The sequence below is a fragment of the Zea mays genome, chromosome 2 (assembly GCF_902167145.1).
Source record: "Zea mays cultivar B73 chromosome 2, Zm-B73-REFERENCE-NAM-5.0, whole genome shotgun sequence".
Classification (NCBI taxonomy): Eukaryota; Viridiplantae; Streptophyta; class Magnoliopsida; order Poales; family Poaceae; genus Zea; species Zea mays.
The window spans coordinates 223,355,981-223,366,583 of NC_050097.1; the positions used below are offsets into that span (position 1 = coordinate 223,355,981).

At 42.8% G+C, this 10,603-nt stretch overlaps 1 protein-coding gene and 1 non-coding gene across 2 annotated transcripts; both read right to left on the reverse strand.

The window, feature by feature from the left end:
• Positions 1–3,929: 3,929 nt before the first annotated feature.
• Positions 3,930–4,081, reverse strand: MIR164a (microRNA MIR164a). Its single transcript, NR_121029.1, has one exon. It is a non-coding gene; the product is annotated as a microRNA MIR164a (primary transcript).
• Positions 4,082–4,905: 824 nt separating this feature from the next.
• LOC103647937 (uncharacterized) lies at positions 4,906–9,658 on the reverse strand. The gene is made up of 7 exons (XM_008672439.2): positions 9,584–9,658; positions 7,766–8,359; positions 6,309–7,574; positions 5,896–6,223; positions 5,545–5,800; positions 5,244–5,466; positions 4,906–5,113 (listed from the first exon to the last, which is right to left on the reverse strand). Exons 2-7 carry the CDS (start codon positions 8,333–8,335, stop codon positions 5,087–5,089), a joined length of 2,670 nt encoding a protein of 889 aa, XP_008670661.2. The 5' UTR covers positions 8,336–8,359; positions 9,584–9,658; the 3' UTR covers positions 4,906–5,086.
• Positions 9,659–10,603: the final 945 nt, after the last annotated feature.

Sequence of the window (10,603 nt, forward strand, 5' to 3'; positions counted from 1 at the left end):
CTAAAAACCGACGGGAGTTATTTTATCTCCCGTCGGCTTCGTTATGGCCGACGGTAGTTAATTAACTCCCGTCGGCAACCCTAAAAACCGACGGGAATTATTATGGCCGACGGGAGTATTCAGTTTTGCTGTTGTGACTGCAGTAGTCATCGTACTCGTACGTACTGTAGTGCTAGCTGCGCTGCATCCATTATATGCATGCAAGATCGAGAAGGTCGTCCTTGACTCCTTGTAAGGTTTCACCAAAGTAATTAATCGATGCAGCAAAATAGCACGTAAAGAGTTCAAGACTCCAACATACTTTTACTTTCTGATCCGTATTTTCTCATATATGCTTGAGCGCAAATAGTTGAAGTTTTCACAAAACCTACTCTTTTCATAACTTTTATTGAGAGCAGCTAGAGGAGTGTGAATAGGTGATCCTGCAAAAATATGACTTAAAACACATAAACTTGGTCTAAAAGTTAGATTTAGTATAAATTAAACCAAATTTGAGGGGAGAGAAATAGAGAGAGATGTTCCTTTCACTTAATTGCTCTTTCAATATATGAAATAATTTAAGAGCAATAATACAAATGAGTAGAGAGAACTAGGAAAAATTGCGATAAAATAAATGACACAAGAGACACGACATTTTTTTTTATTCCGTGGTTTGCCCAAAGCTTACATCCACGTTGTGGTGTGTCCTACTTCGAACAAGGGTTACAATCAACCCTCTCAAGTGATCACTGAGATCAACTTGAGTGCCACAATTTTTCTTCCTTATATCGCAATCTCATCTGTGAGGGATCTCGACAAATTAGAGTCTCTCACAACCTTACAAGATGATCACAATCAATACATAGAGTAGGAAAGGGAGAAAGAACACACACAAAAGCGCAACGCAGCAACACACACACAAGAAGCAAAGACAAGAGTGTGAGTACAAGATCAAACAAGAACAACTCAACATTGGTGCTCAAATCTCTCTCAAATCACTAGAGCGCGTGGTCATAGAGTGTTGGTGTGCTCTTGATATGCTTGGGTGCTGGTTGAAGGCACAAAGGTCCCTCTTATAGCCCTACGGAGCCTAGGAGTTGTTGCTCCTTCCTTGTTAAAGTTGCTAAAGTTCTGCACTCTGCGGGGGCACCGAACCGCGTCATGTAGCCCCCTGTCCAGGTGTTTGATTGGACAATTGCCAAACCGAGCCAACACCGGACCGTCCGATAACGTCATGTAGCCGTTGGTTGCTGAGGTAGCTGTTGAATAAGGTTGTCCGGTGCACCGATCCATACATTGTTCACGGTCTGGTGACTTTTAAAGAAAATCCCGAGAACGTCGAGTTCGGCTGGGTGGCACGGACCCAGTCTGGTGCGCCACCGGATGGTCTGGTGCTTCCTAGAAGAGACCAAGTTAGGCTCTTTTGAGTCTAACTTCTTCAACTTATTTTGACTTTTCTTGAGGGGTTCCCTATGACTTAGATAAATATAGTTAGCTCATAAAACAATTGAGTAAGCGTAGGAACTATACCTATTCACATGGTTTCTCCAGGGTTTGCAATAAGGCTCAAAACAACTTCAAAAAGCAATTTTCTTATAGAAATGAGTTGGTAGCCAAAAAAAGTTCTAGAAACATGTAGTGGGGTATGTGCAACTTATTCAAACACGTAAACCTCATGTTTTTGTTGATTTGCCCAAAGTTGCACTTTTGGCCCTCCTTTTTAGCTCATTTAGACTTGATCTCTTTAACTTGCCTTCAAGTCATCCTGTGCTCATTCTCATATGAAGACAGTTAGTTCAAGATGGTGTGTTGAGCACTTAATCACCAAAACGGGTAGAAATGAACATGTGACACATTTCCTTTTCATTTATAGATCTACGCCTTTTATGTTGGTGTTTTTTTATTCGAGGTCATTTGAAAAACACAAGAAAAATCAGGATAAAAATGATTTTTAGTAGCGATTTTTTAAGAAAACCGTCTGAAGAAATCGATTTTTACAGGCGGTTCCTTAAAATCGTCTATAGAAATCTTGGATTTCAAGTGGCAATTTTCTATAAACCAACATATTTGATGTCTAGATTACGGTTAGGGACTTAGGCTATGACCAACTGATCGTGCATATGGTTGTGCTCAACATTATTTTGCATTGTTTATAGAGTGGAGTTTGAAACGAGAGATGTGGATGAGTAAACTACTGGATATAGTATATGGATTTACTTCCTCCATACAAGGGCACACTCTAATTGGGAAACTTAAACCCTCTTGGAGATTGAGAGAGAAATTAGTTTATTTTCACCCTAATTCTAATTCTAAGAGGATTTTGGACGACTTGAGGGCCCCTTTGGCCAACAGGGGAGAGGGAGGGGACACCGTTAGAGAAGGCCTTAGACCAACTTTAGCATTAGACCAACTCCAGCAGCATCTGTATGTGGTCATGTGTCCTCACTTTGCGCGGTCCAAGCCACTATTCATCGCTCCAACAGACCCTATGTACGGTCGTGCAAAATGTGCGCAGCACGTTTGACTCCCCATCCATTCGGTGTCTCTCTCCTCTCTGCAAAGAAAAATGGGGATGCGGACCGAGATGCAGAGCCTGCTAGAGGAGTGAACAATGCTTTGTACCACATAAATGGGGATGCAGAGTGGGATACGGAGGCCGCGGGAGAAGACGGATGTGTGCTCAAACCAACACCCCGCAAAATGCGAATGTGAGCCACTGTTAGAAACGGAGACTGATGCACGATACCTTTGTAAATGGGGATATGGAGAGAGAGAGAGAGAGAGTCTACTGGAATTGTCTTTTAGGGTGTGTCTAAGTGATGGGTATGACGTTTCTATTTTAGTGATGGGTATAACTTATTGTGCGTTTGGTTGTAATGAAGCGAGATGAGATATGACGATCCCTTAAATAAGTTTATTTGGTTCAGAATCCGGGGTTAGGACAAGACCATCCCGGTGTTGTCCCCCAGCTGTTCCTCAAAATTGGAGGGACGAGATAGGACGCATGTCCTGGCTGTCCCCAGTTGTCCCGCAACCAAACGTATCCTTAGATTACGGATAGGGATTATTATAATGATCATGGAGACTATGGATTTTAATGATCGCAGTGCTTGGAGACAATCATCCTTAGATTAGATTATTATGGTGGATTATTGTCGGCTTCATTCATGGACACGTGTTTTTGTTAGCTTGTTTTACCCCTCGGATGACGTGTGTGCTCTCATTTTCGCGTGCGCCGTCACGCCCGCGCTCGCATTTTTTCTTTCTTTAAACAACAACAGTAGTAAAGAAGTTGGTTTCCAGTTCTTCTTCAGTTGTGATGGCTACATTCTCCCGCGTCATGCTGGTGCAGTAATATTTAAACAATGGGGAAATGGACACATGAACGAAGCTGCATTATTGTGTATTTATTTATTTACTCCCTCATGCTTTTGGTTTTTAGACATCATCTTGTTTATTTGGTTGTTCTAGTCAAACTTTTTTAATGTAAATATTGTTTGTTTTGCTACGACTTATTTTATCAGTACATGTATTTTAATAATAGTTTGTTTGTTTGTTTTACTATTTGCAATAAATAAATAAATAATCAAATATGATATCTAAAAGTCAAAAGCGTCGTCAGCTATATTTGGACAGATGGAGGATGTTGTAAATTGTTGTGTTAAAACAACAGTAGTAATGCATGTATGCACTCGTCGGCCGGCTATTATCGTGGTTGAACTGAAGGAGAGCTGGCAGTTCGACAAGAATTACATGTGATTATATGCATGAGCATGAGTATTGGGTAATGAGTAGTGTAGGGGGTAGGGGGTGCATACCTTTTGATTATCTAATGGCGGCGAGGGCCTGGCAGGGTAGGGTAGGGGGTGCTGGGTGCATACAGGTCACCACTGGCCGACCGATAGCTATAGCTTGCAACGATGTATACGATCGATTTCATGGCCATGGCCAAGTGAGAAAGACCTCGATGGAGAAGGAGAACACGTGCGTGCGTACCCATCCATACATGAAGCTTGGTCGAGCGGAGCGAGAGAGAACATCGTCTAGCTATATGGTATGCGCATGCACGTGCCCTGCTTCTCCAGCGTGGTCCTTGTCACTGATACACCTTGATCGAGCTAGCTCTACCAATCGATCCTCTCTCGTTGGGAACTCTCGGGACGGTGTCGGGATGGAGGACGAAGAAGGTTGGAGCCCTCAGGGTGTATATTTATATATGCGCTAGGAAGCTAGCTAAGGAGAGGTGGGGAGAGAGACGATGGATCGTGGAGTGTTCTTTTTTTTTTTTCCTTTTCTTTTTGAGCAGCAGGCGATCAGCAGGAGCAGGAGTAGCACAACAGGGGGTCCGTCCAGTCCAGCCCGGCCCGGTCCGGTCCGTCAGAAATCATCGTCATATAGTGGTAGGAGTAGAGAGAGTCATGGCCGGGTATGTGATGGACTGATGGGCCGGCCTGTCGGCGGCGGCGGCACAAGCGATTGGGTTGCGTCCCTGATCCCTGAAACCTCTGTCGGGCCAAACTGAGATTGATCGACATCCGAGACGACACGGCGCGCGGCGGGGTTGAGGCGTTGCCGTGGTTTAGGTTTGATAAACAAGACTGTTCGCTGCAGATTATTTCAAAACGGCTTTTTTTATAGTATTTTATTTCTATAAATTACAGTCCGAACAGCTGGCAAGGCATGGTGTGCCAACACCCGGGATTGTTGCACGGATTGCAAGTCAAGGCCTAAAGTGAGGGTTGCCCCTTTTTCCAAAAAAAAGGAGAGAGAGCGCTATCACTTCCTCTTATAAAAGATATAATTCTAGAACAGTGACATGTTATAAATACCACTAAATTTGTATAAAAATTTACCGGTTTTTTTGGGGTACTAAATAGATATTAAATTAATTCCAGAACAATGACATATGCACTTTTACACAAACGATTTTACGAAACACTGTCTCGTTATTGACCGGCCTCGATAAGATTGATCTGTTAAGAACTTGGTGAAACATAAACCATTCGAAGTGCAAATCTTTTGGGGAAAGACAGAGGGAGTGCTTTCTCTTTTTCTACTATCCAAATGTTCAAATTCAACAAGCCCTTTGTAGACATCTTGTGGCCTCTCATGAAAAGTTCTTAGGTCCTGATTTCTGCATATAGAACATGAAGAAGAAATATATTACTCGCTGGCAGTGGCAAATGTATTTATCTAAGCTCTTAAAAATCCTTTTTGTATGGCATGCCAATTTGTTATATTTTGAGAAGCGTTTTCTGCGTTACCTGAAGCTGAGACCTCGGCCTGCTTATGTGCAGCGACTCCATCCTCACCAAATTATCGGCATCGTCCTGCTCAATGATGGCCTTGACGACTGCATTCGACAGATCCCCATCGTCGCTGGCTTCGAAGTAGCAGCCTCGATCACGTGCGTCCTTCACTATTTTCTGCCAAACTGACTTGCTGCTGGACAAAGTCGCTCCATTTCCTACTATCCATAAACAATGCCTGCCAAACAAAAAAAACCATTGCAAAAAGGAACTCTCATTTTGTTTGGATCCTGGAATCGCGTGCCAAGAAACTTACTTAGCCCTTGTCAATGCCACGTTGGTCCTCTGCAGGTTTGTGAGGAACCCAACAGAACCAGCTCCATTGCTCCTCACTGTAGATATGATGAGGACATCTTCCTCCGCGCCTTGGAAACCATCCACAGATTTCACTTTCACAGAGAAACCATCGTGTGCATTATAGGATTCCCCCACTTTTTGACAGATAGCTCTGACTTGAGCATTGTACGGCGACACAACACCGACAGAGAGCTTGCAACCTGTAGATACTGACTCTGCAATCAACAGAGAAGGAAAACAAAATAACATCATATACATGCAGTGAGCTGAGATTCAGATTCAAATGTTGGATGTCAAAGATTGTGGTTACCTTTGAACAATCTCTGCACTATCCGCAAGACCGCAGCAACTTCTACTGTGTTCTTAAGGCTCGTGCCATGCTTCTCAGTTGTCTCACGCCCCCCATCCACATTGATAAAGGAATACGGTCCAAATACTTTGCTCGCCAAAAACGTCCTCTCATAGCTCATACTAGTGACGTTGGGGCCATCAGATAACTTGCCATCGTAAAATGTGGCAACAGGAAACCTGCTGATCTCTGGATGCATCCTGTATTGCACATTCAGAAGGTACTTCCCGTAACCCAGCGAGCTTAGCCTTTCGAAAACACTTCGGCCGAAGTTTGCGCCATCAGATATCTACAAAATAATCACACATTTCCATATGGTTCCAATATGCAAAACTGAACTGGAAAAAAAAACAGAGTACACAGAGCGAGCTTACTTTGCTTCTCACCAAAGCAGGCAGCTGATACTCATCTCCAACAAACACGGCCTGCCTTATGCCTGGCAGCTGCAAAGGGATTAAGGTCTCGCACTCTTTCAGCTGTGCAGCCTCATCCACGATCAGCATATCCAAAAGCTTGAACGTTTCAGGCCCTTTGAGCAAACTGTGAATGTCTGTACAAGAACTATCCATGGGCACGTTGTACAACCTGAAAGAACTAGAAACTGTACAGAGAATGCATTTTGCTCTCTGCAGCAAGTAAGTCTCAACTGATCGCTTGCTGGAGTAACCAGGAAGCTCCAGATTTTTGTGAAGATATCTCAATTCTCGCACACACAAGGATCTAGCTAGCTTTAGTTTGTGCTTTTTGCTAGTGTTACTCCGCACATGGGCTAGCTGCTCAGACCACAGAATGGGGTCACCGTCATCTTCTATCTTGCAATCATGAAATTCATCTGACCATATGTCATCGTTTTTGCAGTTTATCAGCTCCTGAAGAATTCCAATCAACTCAAGCACCTCCAGCATGCACTGAAAGCTGTGTCCTGTTTCTGGACTTCGTGGATGATCATTGTACATTGTCTCAACGCACTTTCTCAGCAAATTTGACACCTTGTTGAAATAACCTTTGAAGAAATCTTTGAATGGCGGTATTCTAATGATCGTACCCTGCGTTGCTCTAGAACCTCCCTTATTGCTCTCCTTTTTCTTTTCATTTTTGAGTAATTTCTCAAGATGCAACCTGTACTGGGTAATAGGACTCTCAAGGTGGTCCATTAGTGAGCGCAAACAATGCATCCAGCCTGTGGTTGGCATGAAACACGGCAGCAGTCGTTTAGCGCGAGAGTCAAGGAATACCATGGAAAGGGCGTCCTCACGGCCGATTTTCATCTTTTCTTTGCTTCCAAACAGGACAATGTCATTGAGAAAGCAGACACTGCCATGGAGATGCTCAACGAGCCTGACAATTCGAGATGCAACTTCCAATACAGCGGTGTTGGTAGGGGCACAGGTAAGTGTCCTTAAGCCCTTCATGAGCATTGCCCAGAGGATAGTGCAGATGGTTTTCGTTTTGCCTGTCCCAGGGGGGCCCCATATTAGTTTTAGGGAAGGCAACCGGTTGTCTATTGCTGACAAGACACAGTCAGCTACTGCATGCAACTGTGAATCATTTAGGCCGAACTTCTCGAGGCCAAGGTCATCAACTGACTGAGTGACACTTTGGGAGAGCTGGGAGAATGACAAGCTACCATCTTCAGCTGCCTGCATGCACGGGAAAATAAACAAACAAGTCAAACTCTGAGGAATTCTCAAATCCACATGCCAAGTGATATGACTAATCATACTCACAAACTGATATGCTCTGGAAACATTATCAGCAGAAGTGTTGTGAATGCAGATGCAAATACAAGTGCAGATGTGATGATGAGATGTTAGAAAGGGACACGGCATACCCGACGCTTGTATTGCCACACTAGATTGACAATAGCGGTATTAGACCCTCTCTTCTGGAGTGGTGCAAGATTATGATCATTTGCTACCAAGTGAAGGCACGTCCATATGTGGTCATATGTCGTGGTGTTTATGAGAAAGACAGCAAAACATGGCCCTCTAGGCTTGCTTGTTTCAGGATCTACTTCCACAGGAATAGCTGACAGAAACCTAACAATGCAGAAATTTGGCGGCAAATCGCTATCTTCTTCTTCTTCTTTTCCAGATTTCAGAATGGAGCCTAGATTGTAAGATGACCTGTTCTTTGTCAGATCAGACACATGCTTCGGTTTCTGCAAGGACACAACCACTATATCGCCTTCTTTGGGGGCATAAATCTCCCTCGACTTTGCGTCCTTGGAAGGCATGGAAACCACGAAACCATATATTGATTTCTCATGATTAAGCTTATCCAGTCGGACTATCTCTATGAAGTTGGCATGAGCATAACCGCTCAGTGACAAAAAGACGTCACAGTGTACTTCTTCAATCAGAGGGCCGGTAAATGAGTCCAAGTAGGCATTCAGCAGCATGAAGGTATCTGGAATCCTGCGGACCTGTAATATACACCCGAAATAATGATATAATTGTTACCTCTCATCTTTGAGCACAATCAATAATGAGTGTCATAAAAAGTGGAGAACAATGTCATACACAGTAGAGATCGAGCCATGAAAGATAGATGATAGCAGAAATTAAATCTAGGGGATTTTCTGTCCATGCTCTTATTTTGAAAGATGTTGATGATTTTTGTCCTTATTTTTTCAATTTTATGGTTTTGCCCCTCCATTTCTAAAATCAGGAGTGTGGTTGTCCAAATCACTTCACTACATCTTTAAAGTGAGAGTTTCTTCATGCGCCGTATCACTCTCACACCCAGCGACTCCCACCCACATGGCCAGCGCACTAGGAAAGTACCAAAAATGAGCATGCACTAACCCGGAACCTCCCCATTCAATCTTCATTCAAATACTGTCATCAGAATTACCAAACTTCCACAAAGCAAACAACTTCTTAAAATAGAAGAATCATCCACCTCATATATCAACATCAAGCCATATGGAAACCTCAATTCTGATGCTATGGAAATTGGGGGGGGCATTCAAACCAACAAATGCAACATACTACTGACCATTTTGAGCGTGGATGTGTTACATCAGCTGCTCCATATGAAATCCAGATATGTCTGGATTACTAATAACCTCCCTTGTTCCTTTTTAGGGAATGACCAGAGGGAAATGCTGCCCCCTGAACCTAATCTGGTTCTTGGTTCTTAATACAGTAAAAATACCTATGTTGAGTCTGTGGAGTAAATTAGCATTTCATCTATAAACGGCAACTATAAAAAAAACTGCATCTAGAACATGCATTGTGTCTCATCAACAACACTTCAAAGGTGTCTGTATAGAAAACTACACAGTAGCTGCTTTAGAAGAATCAACAAGGTTGCGGGCAATAATTCATCTAGATCACAAATTCTACAATAGAACTTGTCATGTAAGTGTTCATATAAGTCAATTAAGTGTATATGAAAGCCTGACATCTAAAACAATATAATGTTCAGATTTCAGATATCCAGCGAGGCCTAGCAACTGATTGTGCTGCATCCATTTCCGGTCAAACCAGAGCCACTCACAAAACAAACCCTACAACGTAATAAGTGTATCCTAGCAGTCACAAATGATCTCCGCGACCGCAGCAGCTCTGAACCCGAATACAGCACTAAAACAGATTCGAGGATGAATAGAGAGAGTGAGGGAAGGGTAAGGAAGATCGCTCACCAAGGCGCTGGCGGAGGGAGATTTTCGCAAAATTGTGATGACGTACACATGTCCCGGCGTTGATTGGAGGGTAGAAGTAGAACAGTGCATGCGTGTGTGGTGGGCTGGACGGAGTCACTCACCTGTTGCTTGAGGAGGTCCTTGTTGAAGACGTCTTGGATGGACCAGGAGAATATTTTTCTCTGCAAGTAGCTAAGATCCAAATTGCAATGGCGTACAGCGGCCTCCATCATTTCCAGCAGTGGATCTTGCTTGGGCTTAGCTTCCATGTCTTCGCCCGCAGCGCTCATGGTGCCGTCGTTGCTCATGATACCTAGCGGCTTGTAGTCAGCCCAATCGTTTGTGCAATTCACGCCCGGATGCAAGTCACAGCTAGCATGCAAGCGCAGAAAAACACTAGAAATAAAGTCACAGTTTCCAAGCGCAACCGCAAGTAGCCGATGTAGGCGGCCGCCTGTTGGAATTCCCAAGAGTTTGGAGTAAATGCAGGCGTGCGCGAGGTGAATCGTTGGGCTTCCCATGGCTGCGCGCGTACGCGAGGTGAATTCCCAAGAGTTTGGAGTGAATGTTTAGATGCTACTACTAGTTTCATATACTCCTCCAGTCTTAAAATATTAGTCATTTTATTTTTTAAATTTTTATGTCTATGTTTAGTTAAATGATAATAAATCTAGACATATATATATATATATATAAAACAAATACATTAATTATTATATGAATCAACTAAAAAGTAAAATAAATTTTATTTTCGAACGGAGGGGTATTAAATACTCCCCTTTCCAATATATTGGTCATTCCCACTTTTCAAGAAATCAGTCTTTTCTAACTTCGACCAAATATATATAAGAAAGTGTTAATAATTATAATATATAATTAGTACCATTAGGTAGATATTTGAATATATTTTTGTAGTAAAATTATTTAGAGATACAGATGTTGCTAATGTTTTCTCAAGTTTGACTAGCACAAATATCATGGCGACAAACATTTTCGATCGGATAGAATATTGTCTAATTA

Excerpts from the sequence above, each read along its gene's own strand:
- LOC103647937 (XM_008672439.2), bottom strand. The coding sequence starts at position 8,335 with ATGCTGCTGAATGCCTACTTGGACTCATTTACCGGCCCTCTGATTGAA. Across the intron at positions 7,575-7,765 it reads TGTGGCAATACAAGCGTCGG|GCAGCTGAAGATGGTAGCTT; the intron begins GTATGCCGTGTC and ends CCGTGCATGCAG. Across the intron at positions 5,467-5,544 it reads GTGGCATTGACAAGGGCTAA|GCATTGTTTATGGATAGTAG; the intron begins GTAAGTTTCTTG and ends TTTGTTTGGCAG.